The sequence below is a fragment of the Orcinus orca genome, chromosome 15 (genome assembly GCF_937001465.1).
Source record: "Orcinus orca chromosome 15, mOrcOrc1.1, whole genome shotgun sequence".
In the NCBI taxonomy this organism is placed as follows: domain Eukaryota; kingdom Metazoa; phylum Chordata; class Mammalia; order Artiodactyla; family Delphinidae; genus Orcinus; species Orcinus orca.
In genome coordinates this window covers 83,880,705-83,896,182 of record NC_064573.1, presented here as the reverse complement: position 1 = coordinate 83,896,182, position 15,478 = coordinate 83,880,705, and the positions used below count along the sequence as shown (strand labels likewise).

At 54.9% G+C, this 15,478-nt stretch overlaps 1 protein-coding gene across 41 annotated transcripts in view; it reads left to right on the top strand.

Annotated features, from left to right (window-relative positions):
- Positions 1-15,478, top strand: part of NCOR2 (nuclear receptor corepressor 2) — a 227,924-nt gene that overhangs the window by 80,675 nt on the left and 131,771 nt on the right. For all 41 annotated transcript variants that reach the window (XR_007471850.1, XM_049698364.1, XM_049698373.1 and 38 more), the window contains 4 exons: positions 1,015-1,142; positions 4,597-4,774; positions 11,365-11,544; positions 15,113-15,226. Coding sequence is in view for 40 of the 41 variants with exons in the window: in XM_049698364.1 (XP_049554321.1) it covers positions 1,015-1,142; positions 4,597-4,774; positions 11,365-11,544; positions 15,113-15,226 (600 nt within the window). In the remaining variant the exon portion in view is untranslated. The remainder of the gene's footprint in view (positions 1-1,014; positions 1,143-4,596; positions 4,775-11,364; positions 11,545-15,112; positions 15,227-15,478) is intronic.

Below are 15,478 nucleotides of genomic sequence, written 5' to 3'. Positions count from 1 at the left end.
CCTCCAGCCTCCCAGCCTCTTACATGTGTTTGTTTTGGAGGGTCTGAAACACATACATTTCCAACACACCTACGTGGTATCATCTAATTCTCTTTGCAGAAATAACTGCTTAAAAAAAAAAAAAAAAGCCAGACAGCAAAAGAATGACTAGATTTTTTTTGGAAAATTGGGAGAATTAAGAAGGGTGCCAAGAAGAAAACAAATCACCTACAATCCCACGCTTTCCCAAGCCTTACTCGTGTCAGACATCACTAATTGATTGCCACCCCACAGTATAACTGGGTGTTCTCTGCAGACACAACTAATCGATTTGGATTGGTACACATAGGAAGCCTGTCCTGTTTTCTCCTTTGAAAGGCTTCTCTTTTCTATCTTTCTTTTTTTTTAAAAAACATTTTAACATGTCTCAAATCAGGGTGTAGTTGCTAATCGGGGTACATCGAATTTGTTAGTGTTTAGTTTTTCCACAGATGGCAATGGGTAATGGATGGCATATTACTGAAGAAGGCATGTTTTGCCTGGAGTTTATTCTTCTGACTTTGAGCTATGCTTGCCTGTGTGACACACGTGCGTAGGTTTTCCCTCTGTAACACGGGGGACTCCCACGTCGGGGCTTTGTTTTGGAATCTGGTCTTTGAGCCTTGCAGACCGTCAGCATTTGCCGTGTCATCCACTGGCCCCTGGCGTGGATGCCCGTGTCTTGCTGTGTCACTTGCACCCATGGCAGACGTACAGGTTGTGCCCTTTTCCATTTGTCTCTGCTAACACGTGGGCTCGGTTGTCTCATCTGGAAAGAGGGCAGGACCAGGTGTCCTTTAGCCGAATGTGTCACTTCTCCTTGGCGATTGGCCCCAGGAATGTCCTCTGGCTGGACTGGGTCGGAGGGCCGGGAAAGGACGTGGGAGGGTCCGCGGGTACAGAAGCAGCACCGGGCAGGGGGCTCTGGCCCTGCCTCGCCGTGTGGGCTGCACTGCGGTGGGATGGGTGCTCACTGGTCTGTGTCCTCTGCTGCAGGACGTCGGGCTTCTTGAGTACCAGCACCACCCCCGTGACTACACCTCACACCTGTCGCCTGGCTCCATCATCCAGCCCCAGCGGAGGAGGCCCTCCCTGCTGTCCGAATTTCAGCCCGGGAATGAAAGGTGAGGAGGGGTTTGTGCGTCCATTGCTCAGACGGGGAAGTGGAGGCCTGTGCTCATGAAGAGCTCGCAGGGTCGGTGTTAAACAAAGGGGTGTCAGGCTGTGCCCTTGTCCTGGTGCAGCTGTGACTGGGACAGGGCTGGGGATGGGCAGGGAAGAGCCACGTGGCCCTTGGACTTCCCGCTGTGAGCCTGCAGTGGCCTCTGGGTGTGTGGCCCAGGCAGGAGGGGGTGACCACCAAAAAGTAGGGGAGTGGGGCTGGGTTGCTGGTTGGGAGTGACTGTCCACAGCTGGGTGCACATGGGGAGCCCCCTTCCTCCCATCCCTTTGTCATCCCCTTTTCTCCGAGTCCTCTGCCATCCCTCAGCTGGCAGACTGGGCCTGTGGGCCTGCCTTGCCTTCCTTAAATCCAGGTGGGAGAGAGCAAGCCATACGGGTGGGGACCCAGTGAGGGGAGGGCCAAGGCCAGAGCAGGGCCCCAAGGTGCCTGAGACAGTAACAGCTCTAATTGCTAAGAGTCGTGAGCTGCTGCTGCTTCTTCTTTTTTTTTTTTTTTTTTTTTGCGGTTCGCGGGCCTCTCACTGTTGTGGCCTCTCCCGTTGCGGAGCACAGGCTCCGGACGCACAGGCTCAGCGGCCACGGCTCACGGGCCCAGCCGCTCTGCGGCATGTGGGAACTTCCCGGACCGGGGCACGAACCCGTGTCCCCTGCATTGGCAGGCAGACTCTCAACCACTGTGCCACCAGGGAAGCCCCAACTTCTTTTTTTTTTTTTTTTTTTATGCTTGAAAATCTTTTATTGATCACACTATCATACTTCTTTGTGACAAAATTATGTATATAAATGTTTTTTTAACATCTTTATTGGAGTATAATTGCTTTACAATGCTGTGTTAGTTTCTGCTTTATAACAAAGTGAATCAGTTATACATATACATATGTTCCCATATCTCCTCCCTCTTGCGTCTCCCTGCCTCCCACCCTCCCTATCCCACCCCTCTAGGTGGTCTGCTGCTTCTTTTTGTCACACCACGTGGCTTGTGGGATCTCAGTTCCCCGACCAGGGATTGAACCCAGGCCATGGCACTGAAAGCCTGGAATCCTAACCACTAGGCCACCAGGGAACTCTCGAGAGTCCTGAGCTTCTAACACGCGATGGCCTACTGTAGGCTGTGGGCTGCCAGCGGGCACTTAGACAGGCAGCCCTGCCTGCAGGAAGCCCACAGTCTAGCAGGGGAGGTGCAACAAACACACAAGGTGACTCCAGAGCGAGGCAGGTGACGTGTTTCCTGCAGGGCAGGGAAGGGCTGCTCTTTGGCTGGAGAGGCCGCGAAAGGCCTCTCAGGGGAGAGATGCTTGGCCACTAAGTAGCCAGCCGCTCAGAGAGCCGGGTGAAGGCCTTCCAGGTGGAGGGAGCAACACGTGCAAAGGCCTGGAGGGGGGCATGTGCTTGGCGTGTTCCAGAAAGGCGAGGAGGCCGGGGGGCTGGGCTGAGCCAGGTGGCTGGGGGCCGGGAGGGTGAACTTCGAGGGCACTATGGGAGGTACGCATAGGAGGGCCAGGATATAACTTCCACCCTCAGATCCTTCCGGCCATGTGCAGCGATTCTAGGGGCAAGCAGGGACCGCTGAGGCTGGGCTGGCCCAGGGGCCCTGTCCCATCGTCTCTTCCTTCGTCACCTTGCTGAGGCTGCGAGGTTGAGGGATGGCCTAGGTGGGACCAGAGTTCCGGAGAGCTGGCCTGGGCCTTCTGTGCTGCCGCAGCTGCATGGAGGCATCCAGGGCCCTGCGGGGAGGCCGCTGCCGCGGGCCGTGGCTTCAGTCCCTCTGCACCGGGTGGTTTAAAACAGCAGAAACGTGTTCTGTCCCAGTTCCTGGGGGACAGAAGTCTGAAACCAGATGCCAGCAGGGCCGCACTCCCTCCGAAGGCTCTAGGAGAGGACCTGCTCCCGGCCTCTGCCAGCTGCTGGAGGCCCAAGGTGTTCCTTGACCTGCTGCTGCATCACCCCAGTCTCTGCCCCGCCCCCCGTGTCTGTGTCCTCGGCCCTTCTTAGGAGGACACCTGTCATCGAGTCTAGGTCCCAACTTAATCCAGTATGACCTCATCTCAGTTAATTACGTCTGCAAAGACCCTACCTCCAAAGAAGGTCACATTCTGATGTTCTGAGATGACATGAATTCTGGGGGGACACTAACCTATGATGGTGCCCTTTTCATGTTTCAATGTGGATGCCACCTGCTTCCTGCAGGGCATCTTGTAATTGTGAAGCCGTTGGTTCTCAGGTGGGCAGGAGGGGCATCTTGTGACCTGGCTTTGGCGAGAGACGGGCCCCCCAGGGAGGAGAGGACAGCAGCATAGCCTCAGCCCACACTGCAGTCAGTAACATTCATTCGGCCTACACGCACTGATTGAACGCCTGCTGTATGTCAGGCCCTAGACAGATGAATGTCCCTGCCCTTGTGGAGCAGACACTCTGGGACGGGGGAGGCAGCCGCCAAACATGCATGAACCAACACGCAGATGGTGAAGGCTGCAAAGAAAGACAGAGAAAACGAGATGGGGTGAGACGGGGTGTATCTGGCGGGCAGGGAGACTGCTGTTAGGAGGAGACGCCCCATGCACTGGGACAGGAAGGAGGAGAGGCAGCATGGAAGGAGCTAGTGTGGAAGTGTTCCAGCCTAGCCAGCGCACAGCCCCTGAGGCAGGAATGCAGTGGGCAAGGTGAACAAGGGCCAGACCAGGCAGGGCCTGAGTGTGGGGGGAATGCGTTTGGATTCTATTCTAAGTTTATTGGGCAAAAAACATCAACTGGAAAAGCATTTCAGCGGGGGCAGTATTTGGGCAGGAGCTGGAGGTGGAGGCTGGGAGTCGTGGCTCAGCTGTGTGTGCTCAGGCAAGGCCATGGCCTCTCTGGGCCAGTTTCCTCCTCTGCAAACTGGGGAGGAGGGTTAAGGAGAGTTAGTTGGGAGTGATTAGGCTGGACAGCTCCTATCTCTGCATAAGGCTGCTGGGCTGACTTGCAAAGGAGGCAAGGCCAGGTTGAGCAGCCAGAGTGCTGTGATCAGCTAGTGATGTCTGCTTTGGGTGAGTGATTTGCAAACAGCGTCATGTGTGTTATTGTCTGTGTTAGACCCACAGCGTTTTTCAGACTTTCCCCGTGAATCACCAGGGATCTTGTTTCAATGCAGAGTCAGATTCAGTAGGTCTGGGGTGGCGTTCAAGATTCTGCATTTGTAAGCAGCGTCAGGAGGGGCTGGTCTGGGGGCCACACTCAGTGAGGGAGCAGGGAACCCATCACCAGTACGTTCTCTTGCTGTAAACGTAGTTAGTGAATGCTGACTCGGAGGAAGACAGAGCTGTATTTGAGTCCTGCCTCTCTGTGTGCCCTTGAGCAGATGGGCACTCCTCCCGCAGGACGGGCAGCAGACGTGATGCCATGTGCCCTTGCCCCCCACAGGTCCCAGGAGCTTCACCTGCGACCCGAGTCGCACTCATACCTGCCTGAGCTGGGCAAGTCAGAGATGGAATTCCTGGAGAGCAAGCGCCCTCGCCTGGAGCTGCTGCCTGACCCCCTGCTGCGGCCCTCGCCCCTGTTGGCCGCTGGCCAGCCCGGGGGCTCCGAGGACCTGTCCAAGGTAAGGCCTGCTCAGCCGGGAGCTCCTCTGAGGGTTTGGGTGCTGCTGCGATTGGGCGGGGAGCAAGGGAGGGGGTAGGCATGCTGGGCTGGGGGGATGGCTTGGGCGAAGGCTGGGAGAAGGGCTGAGCCCGGGGCGTGCAGAGGCTGGGCAGCCAGAGGAGGGTCCAGGGACGAGCTTGGCTCCGTGGGCCGTTCCTTGGCTGGAGAGGGACCGCTTCCCCCACTGCCCGCTCCAGCTGCCGGAGTGTGTCCGGCCCGTGGGGATCACTGTGCCCTGGAGGCACCTGCATTTTACTCTTCTTTAAGCAGAAAGTTGAGCTGAGATGGAGCGGGAGAATGTGCACAGATTAAGCACTCATGGTTTGCTGCTGAGAGAGGTTTTCCTGCTATTTCAGTGAGCCCCAGGACCGTCCACGCCAGAAGCTCATTTGCTCTCTATCTAAACGGAGGAATCACAGCCAGTGGCCCAGATGCTTCTGTCCCCTGGGGTCCCCCAGCTGCCTCAGAGGCTGTCATTTCACTGTCACTGCCTAGGGTGGGGCAGGGACTGTGGCCGGATGATACGCTCATCCTTGGCCGGCTGTGTGATGGATGTCCTTTCCGCACGTGCTGAGCAGTGCGTTTATGCTCCTTCATGACCATGAGGACGCACATTAGCTCATTAACGGCCGCCCAGCTGCCGGGTGAGGTCAGTGCTCATCTCACTGCAGCACCACTGAGGGTGGGTGGGGCCTGGGAGCCAGGACAGGGGAGGGAAGTGGCCCACTCGGACCTGCTGGATCCTCTTCTCTGCCCGACACTGGATTGGTGGGGTTTCAGGCTGAGGCCAGTTCTTTATCGGGGGGCTGACAGGAAAGGGGTTTCCCGGGGTGGTCACGATGATGATGACAAGCTAACATGGAGGCCCTGACTGTGTGCCGGCTACTGTGCTGAGCGTGAGTGTCCTTCCATTGTGCCTTTCCAGCCTGATGAAGCCCGGTCTGCGATCACCTTTTATAGGCGGGGCCCCAGGCTAAGAGAGCCACTCACCCACGGTCACTGGGAAGTGGGGAGCAGGCCCTGAAGCCCAGGCAGCCCGGGTCTGTAGCCCAGACCTGCCCACTGGGCTGTCCCGCCTCGGGCTTCCCTTCTGGTCCCCCGTGCCTGCCATTCTGCCATCCCTGTGTTAGCCTGCTCCTCATAGATTCCATCACTGCTCAGCCTCCTGGGAGGGCTGTTGCCATTGGGAAAGCTATTCCCTGAAGTGGGTCTTGGGCAGTAGGGGAGTGGGGTGCATGTGAACGGGGGCACAGGGCCACACCAGGGTTGCTTGATGTCCAGCCCCCACGAGGGACCAGAGCCCCGAGTGGGCCATATCCCTGTGCTCATGTCTGGTTCTGCCCAGAGAACAGGCTGACGGGTGTCTCTGGACAGCCCTGTTGGGCCTCTGCTGCCTGCCGTGCATCTCTCCAGAACTGGGCTCTGAGTCCTCAGACCTGTGGGTCCATCTGAGGGTCTCCAGGCCTGACAGTGGCTCTGTGCTTGTCCTGCTTCTTAGGGCTCCCTGGGGATGCTTCCTCTCCCTCTGTGGGTCTTTCTCAGTCTTCGCTTCTGTCTCTGTATGTCTCTGTCTCTCTGTCCCTGTGTCTCTGTCTCTCTGTCCCTGTGTCTCCGTCTTTCTCTGCCTGGGGTGTGTGTGTGTGTCTGTGTCTGTCTGTCTCCGTATTTCTGTTTCTCTCTATCTCTGTCTCTGTGTCTGTCTGTCTGTCTTTCTCTCTCTCCTCTTCCTGGACCCCATGGGTGTGGGGGAGTGATGGGCCCAGTGTAGGGGCCTGGCTGGACCAACTACAGTAATTGCTCCAGGCTGTTAAGAACATTTGGAAAGTATGAGCAAATTTTGGGCAAGGGAAGAAGCCAGGGGAGAAACACAACTCTGAGGGAGTTCAGATGTTTTTTGCATCTGCTGTGTAGAATTCAGCTGGGTACGTGAGATGGGAATTTGATGGGATTTTTTTTTTTTTTTTAAACAGCACCTCCCTCCCCACCGGCCCCGGCTGTGTTCCTTTTTCATATAAAAATATGCAATATAAAAATGTCCTGTTTTATAATGCTTCCGTGGCCTTCAGCCTCTGGAGTCCTGTGGCATCAGAGGCTTCCTTCGGAATTCACCAAACTTTGTTCTGGGACTTTAGAATCATCACAAACAGCACCATTTCTGAAAATCTCTTTGTCTTTTGGGGCCCCGTTGGCTGAAAGGGACAGAAAACCCGTGTCAAACAGGTTGAGGCAGGAGTCCTGCTCATATAACTGAAATCGAGGGGTCGTTGGCTTCAGGCACAGCTTGATCCAGGTGACACGTTACCAGGTCTCTATCTCTGTCCATTTCTTGGCCCTGCCATCTTGCACGTGGTCTTGGTGTATTAACAAGGAGAAAGTTTGAGTTTCCAGGCCTTCTTCTTCCCACATTCAAGGCCAAAAAAAAGAACTTTCCCTCTGTCTCCACATTTCCAGGACAAAGCTGTTTATCTCCCTGCCTTTGACTGAGGCCCAGGCCTGTCCTGGAACCCATCATTGTGACTGGGGGAGAGGACTGTGGGTGCCTGAGGCTGGCCCTGCCCTTTCCTGGGTCTGAGACAGGGGGAGCCCCAATGGGTCCTCTCCAGCCCCTAAGGCTTTTGCTGCCTCTGTGTCTGTAATTTTACATAATGAGTTTTTCTGTTCCACATTGGCCTGAATTTTCACACCAAGGGCGTCTGATGGGGAAAATAGTGCCGACTGCTACCTAGCGGTGACTGGTGAGGGTATAGGATTGTTGTTTTCCTCCTGTGGCTTTGGGCCTAAACGAAGGCCAGCAGCCATCGGGAGAACCATCTGGAGGCCCGCTAGCCAGGCTCCCTTGGTCCCATTCCTGGAAAACTCAGCACTGCAGAAAGCACCCTTCGCCCTTCAGGCTTGCATCATCTTCGATTCAGATTGAGGTGAAATTCACAGAACATGAAATTAACCACTTTGAAGCGAACAATTCAGTGGCATTTAGTATAGTCACGGTGTGGGGCACCACCTCTGTCTAGTTCCAGGGCACTTTCATCACCCCAGAAGTAAACCTGGTACCCATCAAACAGTCCCTTCCTCCTCGCAGCCCCTGGCAACCACCGATCTGTTTTCTGTCTCTATGGACTTGCCTGTTCTGGACACTTCGTATCGATGGGATCATGCGATCTGTGGCTTTTTATGTCTGGCTTCTCTCACTCAGCTTCATGTTCTTAAGGTTCATCTGTGCTTTACCATGCGTCTGTATGTCACTCTGAATCATATTCCATTGTATGGAGAGATCGCACTTTATCTGTCAGTTGACGGATCTGCCTGTGTGGTTTTGCTTAGAATAAAAGCTAAGCCTGAACCTTAAGGAAGAAGTCATTGAAGAAGACGGATTTTCCCCATCAAGAATTTAAGAAAAAGTTTCCAGCAACTTTTCCAACAGTTGCTAGCGGTTGCCAACTGCTTCGTCTCACCCCTGCGCTGCTCCTGTCGGGTTTGGGGATGGAAACCTTCTTTTTGCTCATGTCATTTTGAGAATTATCCCTGGGTTGGATGAACTGTTTCAGGGTGCCCTGGCCCCGAAAGCCTTCTGTCCACAGCCCTTGTTCTTGCTGTGCTCCTCTCCGTCCCTTCTCAGTCCTGGTGGAAGATCAGAGGTGGGCAGAAGAGTGGTTTCCTACAGCAGGTAGCAGGACTGGGCTCCAGGAACCATATCGCCAAAGCCTTTTGTCTCAAGAAGCCTGAGAAATGGGACTTACCTGGTGGCACGGTGGTTAACAATATGCCTGCCAATGCCGGGGACGCAGGTTCGAGCCCTGGCCCAGGAAGATCCCACGTGCCGCGGAGCGGCTGAGCCCGTGTGCCACAACTACTGAGCCTGCGCTCTATAGAGCCCGCGAGCCACAACTACTGAGCCCACGCGCCTAGAGCCCGCGCTCCGCAACGAGAAGCCACTGCAGTGAGAAGCCCCGCACACTGCAACAAAGACCCAATGCAGCCACCCCCAGCAAAAAAAAGAACCCTGAGAAATGATTGAGGCTGTGGAGGGAGACCAGCCAAGTGCCCTGGGGCACAGAGGGAAGGGGCAGATCTCAGTTAAGGGCTGGGGGAGGGGGCGTGGATGGGGGGGGGATCTGATTTCAGGTGGCAGAAAGGTGCAGTTAGGAGAGGGAGTGGCTGGTACAAAGGTCCGGAGATGCCACGGTGCACAGGCTGCTTCTGGTCTGGCGTGTGTGGGGTCAGGTGCCTGCGGCCCCTGTGTCTGCCCTCCACCCTCCTATCTGGGAGCAGTTAGGGCCAAACACACACACACACACACACACACACACACACACACACACTCACACACTCCTTCTGAGTATTTCTCTAGGGGATCTGTCTTCTGTGCACAGTTTTGCCTCTAATTTCAGGGGGTCTTAGACCCTGGAAGGGATCTTACTCTTGCTTTTCTGCCCAGACACATGGTTCTGAGGGATGAATGAATGCATGGTGGCGACCCCGCTTCTGCTGTGGGACCCCCAGCAACCTGGTTGCATGCTCTGCCTGCTTCTGGAGAGTTCTGAATGAGGCCTGGTCTCTCCCGTCCTGTTCCCTCCAAGCCAAGGCTCCATCGCTTTGTGGCTGGTGGCCTCGGGCACGTCGTTCACTCTCACTGGACCTTAGTTTCCTCATCTGGAAAATGGGGAAAACCATATTTTCACTTCCAGGGTGGGCTGTGACAATTATGTGAGTTAAGAGCACAGGTTGGCAAACTCAGCAAGCTCCAACCTGGCCCTCAGCGTGGGTCTGTAAATAAAGTTTTATTGGCACTCAGCCATGCCCATTCTTTCGTGGCCTGTCTGTGGCTGCATTCCCACTACAGTGGTGGGTGAGTAGTTGGGACAGAGGCCGTCTGACCTACAAAGATTGAAGTGTTTTTCCACCTGGCCCTTGACAGAAAGCGTGCCGACCGCTGGCTTAGAGCCGTGCCAGGCCTGTGCCTGCAGGTTCCCGTACCCTCATCTGTGCCATGGGGATGCAGGGGCAGCCCCCTGGGAGAGCCGCAGCTGGGGCCAGGGTGTGGGGTGTGCCGAGGACTGGGACGGTGCCTGGTTCGGTTTCCTAGGCGTCCCCAAGGAGCGTGGAGGCCCACCTCAGAGCCATGGGGCAGGGCCACATCAGAGCTGTTGAAGGGCTCGAGATCTTTTCTGCCTTTGCCCCCAGGGCTCTGGGTGTGTGGAGGGCCTGGGAGTCTCGACGCCAGCTCTCCCACGTCTCAGATGGCAACGATGAGGCCAGGGTGATCCCCAGACACTGGAGCCCTGTGGGCTTCGGTGGTGTGTGTGTGTGTCTGTGTGTGTGTGTGTGTGTGTGTGTGTGTCTAGGACCAAGACCCCAAGGCCAGGAGGGGTGGACTTAGAATGGCACAGGCTCTGCTCAACTCGAGCTGGGGGGTGGGGTGGCACTTGGCAGCCCTGGGGCTGCAGTTGTCCCCGGGAATAATGTGTCCTCTGTCCTCTGCCAGCAGCTGCTGGCTTGGCCTTGAGGATGGTACAGGGCGGGGCTGGGTTTGGGGGCAGGACAACCCCAGCCAATGCCTGTGGAGCTCTGACAGTGTGCCAGGCTCTGAGCTGAGTGCTCTGCACATATTAACTCATTCAAGACTCGCAGCAGGCAGGAGGTGGGACTTGTCCCATTGTACAGATGAGGAAACGGAGGCAGATGATCTGCTTGTGGTCATGATGATGCTGGGAGGTGGCAGAGTGGGTGGGGATTTGAACCCGGGGCTGTACAGGTGAGTGCTCCGGGACAAGGACTGGGTTTCATTTTTTTATTGAGTATCCAGCACAGCTTGGATGCTCAATAAACTTTTGTTGTTGGAATGAAGGAGTCGCCGAATAACTCAATGAAGGATTCCCTTGTTCGTTTAACACATTTTTGAAAACAACTTCATTATACAAAGAGTAATACTCAGTGAAGGAAAATCAGAAAAACGCTGGTAAGTTAAAAAGAAGACAGTGAAAATACCCGCCTTCTCCCCCGCTGCCCCGGTAACTACTTTTGACGTCTCTGTATCCCGTTCTCATAGTTTTCCTGTGTGTTTGTGTATATTGTCTACACAACTGGGTTTGCACTGTGTGTGATATTCTGTAACTTGCTGGTTTGGACTAAGCATCGTGAATAAGTGTTCACGGAGCATCAGTCTGGAGGTCGTGGGTCTTGGTTCTCGAGGAGCTTGGTCTGGTGGGAGGGCACAGACGGGGTAAGTGGGGTAAGAGAGAGGTGTGTTATGGGGAAAGGAAAGAGGGAGGGCTTCACGACTTGAGGGATGGTTGGGGAAACTTGCGTGTAGGAGGGTAAAAAGGATCTGCACTTTGGAAAAGGCTGCGGAAGGAACACCTGGCAGGAGGACCAGTGAAGGCAAAGACAGCGAGGTGGGATCAGTAAACAACCCTGTATTTGGCACATGGGGGCTGGCACGACAGATGCCTGGTGTGTTGGTGCCTGAAGTCATGGCTGGAAACTTGTGGATTTTGGGGGGATGGGGGTGCCCCCTGCGCTGATTCCACACCTGTTTTTCCTCCACCACAGGACCGCAGCCTGACAGGCAAGCTGGAGCCGGTGTCTCCTCCCAGCCCCCCACATGCTGACCCTGAGTTGGAGCTGGTACCTCCACGGCTCTCCAAGGAGGAGCTGATCCAGAATATGGATCGGGTGGACCGCGAGATCACCATGGTAGAGCAGCAGATCTCCAAGCTGAAGAAGAAGCAGGTGCGTGTGGGTGGGGCAGTGGCGGCTCTCAGCTCCCGATTCAGCAGCAGCTGCCGCTGAGAAGATATCAACACTAGTAGTTAGAGCAGTTGTGAACACGTGCTGAGCACTGCCCATCGTACTGGCTCATTTTTATGCCCTTTACGTTTATTGGACAAGAGAGCTGTTTTGTGTGGTGCTGTCCGAGGGCGCTTTCTGCAATGACAGAAATGTTCTGTCCACAATGGCTGTCCACAATGGTAGCCACTACCCGTATGTGACTGTTGAGCCCTTGAAATGTGCCTAGTGCAGCTGAGGAACTGAATTTTTAATGTCGTTTAATTTGAATTGAAATGAAATTTACACGTGAATAGCCACGTGTGGCTACTGTTCTGGGATGGCACAGGAGCGATGGGTGGGAGGTCAGCATTTACAGGCAGGCTGTCCAGACATGTGGGGTGGGCAGTTACTTCTCTGTGCCTCACTTTCCTCATCCACAATGTGGGGGGAGGTATCACGTGACTCTGACCCTGGCTCTGGAAGCTGTATGAGCTGGGCCTCCTAACTCTGCCTTGGAACATTCACCTCTCTGAGCCTCGGTTTCTTGTCTGTAAGATGGGCACAGATGTGACACCACCTCATAAGGTTGTGAGGAGAGAACAGAGTCATGTGGTGAAAAGAAGTCCTCGTTGTCACTGTCGAAACCAAAAGAAAAGTTAACGTAAAGATTAATAATATTAACTTTTTAATTTTAGTTTTAATATTATTGATAGAAAGTTGATAATCTGCCTTTTCCTGGGTCTCCTCCTGCTTCCGTCTGTGGCATCTTCAGGTGTCTGCTCAGATGTCCCCTCCACAGAGGGACCCGCCCTAGCCTTTACAGGAGTCCTCATCCCCAGCCATCCTCTACCCTGGGGGTCAGCAAATCCAGCCAGATCCAGCTCGGTGCCTGTTTTTGTAAATAAAGTTTTATTGGCACACAGCCACGTCCATTTGTTTACACATCATCTGTGGCTGCTTTTATGATACAGCCTCAAAGCTGGGTGGTCACGACAGAGACTGTGTGGCCAACAGAGCCTAAGATATTTACTTCCTGGTCCTTTACAGAAAAAGTTTGCCACCCCTGCTCCAGCCCGTCATCCTGCCTGATGGTGTCACCATTTGAACTAATACATATCTTGCTTTGTGACACTGTGGTCGTCTCACGACAACGGTGCAAAAGCACAGTTCTTGTCTCCTGTTCCCTGCTGTGCTCCTAGCAACGCCAGCACGGAGTAGGTGCTCCTTAAAAACTGTGGATTGAGATAGTGTGACACGTGTGTTGACCCTGGGGGAAGCAGGGTCACACCCGATCCCCTCCAGGTGAGGATGTATGGGCTCCGTGGAGGTTCAAGGACCCACTCTGGCCACCATGGGCAGTAGAGGGAAGGCTGGTGAGAGATGCTTCCCGGAAGCCAGTTCAGGGCTATGAGAGTGGAACTGGAAAGATGTGCAGTGGGAGGGAGCATTGATCCCAAGAGGCCTCGGGGCTGTCGTTCACCTGGGGGGACCTGAGGATGGTCCAGAAGCTGGACTGGCCAGCGAGGCTCGGCCAGCTGGGGGTGGTAGGTGGGTTTCCAGGATGGCAGCTCAGCATGTAGGGGGGCCGGGCCCCAGTTGGAGTCAGGCAGGCGTGGCCAAGGCCCGTGGAGTGCTGGGACCTTTAGTCCCCCTGGGCCTGGCTTTGGGCCCAGGCTGAAGCCACAGGCCATGTGCACACGTTTGTGACTGCAGCCAGAAGCCACGTGGCTCAGGGCAGCCCTCGATAGAGTTTTGGGTTTTAATTCCACTTTGGCATTTTTCTTTTTTAACTAAAATTCACAAAACATAGAATGACTCATCTTAAGGTGGACAACCCAGCAGCCTTTAGTACATTCACAGCGTTGTGCAACCACCCGTTCTATCTAGTTCTAGTTCCAAGACATTTTCATGACCCTGAAAGGAGGCCCCGTACACATTCGCAGTCACTTCCATTTTCCCGTCCCCACCAGCCACTAATCCGCTTTCTGCCTCTATGGATTTGTCTGGACGTTTTCTATAAGTGGGATCAGACACTGTGTGGCATTTTGTGTCTGGCATCTTCCACTCAGCATCATGTTTTCAAGGTTCGTCCATGCCGCAGCCTGTGCCAGTGTTTCATTCCTTTCACTGCCAAGTAATATTCCACTGTATGGATGGATGGACCACGTTTGTTTATCCATGCGTCAGTTGATGGACGTTTGGGTTATCTCTACCTTTTGACTACAGTGAACCACGCCGTGAACTTTTGCGTTCATGTTTTTGAGCACCTGTTTTCGATTCTGTGGGTCTGTACCTAGGGATGGAATTGCTGGGTCCTGTGGTAACTCTGTGTTTAACGTTTGGTGCCTCGGGGAGGGGCACCTTCACTGACTGGCGAGAATCTCCTTTCTGGCCGTGTATGCCTTCCATTTCTTGCCTTAGTTTGTTTCGCACTGTTTGGAGGGATTTCAGTGTTTTGGCAGGTGCTGGCTGCCCTTCTGAAAGCTACCAACAGGGGTCACTGTGGGACTGAGGCAGCTGGGCTCAACCCTCCAGGCCTTCTGCCAGCAGAAGCCAAAACGATCCTCTGGCTCTTTCTGCGTTGCTCTCCTCTTGGCCGTGTTTTTGAGTTCATAACGCTTTGCTCCATGGTCAGGGGCAGGATGTGTGAGCCTTGTGAGCAACGAACAGTGTTCTCATCTCGCCCAAGATGGCCTGTCAGATTGTACACCTGCGCACTGGCCTCCTGTGTGACCTTGGGCCAGTGTCTCAAGCTCTCTGGTCTTTGCTTTGCCTTTTGGGTATAAAGCAGACAGCAGCACGAAGGGAAGTCCTTTATGGTGTTTGGAGGAGGGGGGTCCAGTATGAAGACCGCAGGGCAGATGGCGATAACGACGAGGATGAGAAGCTGCCTTTTAGGTGCTGAGTGCTTTGCGTGCGTCAGCTTGTTTCATTCTCATAGCAACTCTCTAGGATGGAAACTTGAATTATCCCCACTTTCCAGATGAGGAAAGTGAGGCTCAGGAGTTTAGCAAGCTCCCAAGCTTACACAGCAAGTAAATAGTAGAAATAGCGTCTGGTCTGGACAGTTTGGGTCCAGAGTCGCCACAGCCTCTCCTGAGGATGACGGTACTGATGGCGGAAATAATGGATAACGGCTGGCCTTCAGCGAGCCCCCAGTCTGCACAGTACATACATTAACTCATCAGGGAGGCACAGCCACGAGCCCCACTTTACAGATGTGGAAGCTGAGGCACAGCGGAGTTAAGCTGCTCGCCGATGCTCACCTAGCGGATAAATCGCCACGGTTGGACTTGAACCCAGGAAGGCTGGCTGCAGAGCCCGGAGTTGGCCCTGGTTGGGCCCTCCCCTTTGGGAACTGGGGCCTCTCCGGGGCTCGGAGTCCCTGCGGGTGACTCAGGGGAAATGGTTAGCAGCCTGACTTCCTGTGTGGGGCCACCCGCCCTCCCGCCCAGGGGCAGGGGGCGCTGTCTCTCCTTCCTCCTGCTGGCGTGCTCACCACTCCACTCTCCCCGCTCGCTCCCCACAGCAACAGCTGGAGGAGGAGGCCGCCAAGCCACCGGAGCCTGAGAAGCCCGTGTCGCCACCACCCATCGAGTCAAAGCATCGCAGTCTGGTGCAGATCATCTACGACGAGAACCGGGTACGCCCTGACCTGCCCGTAGAGCCCCTACACCAGCTTCTCCTGCTCTCCTTGTGCCGGCCACCAGGTGGGATGCAGGTGTCGCTGTGAAGGGCCTGGCTCTCTCCCGGGGCCTTGGTGTTCCCATCTGTGAAATGGGAACCTGTATGACCACCCCCCCCACCCCCACAAACCTGGGTGTGTGTGTGGGAGGGGGAAAGGGTGCCCAGTGGAGACCCATCTTGGTGTGGCTGTGGTCTGTTCTGCTCAGAC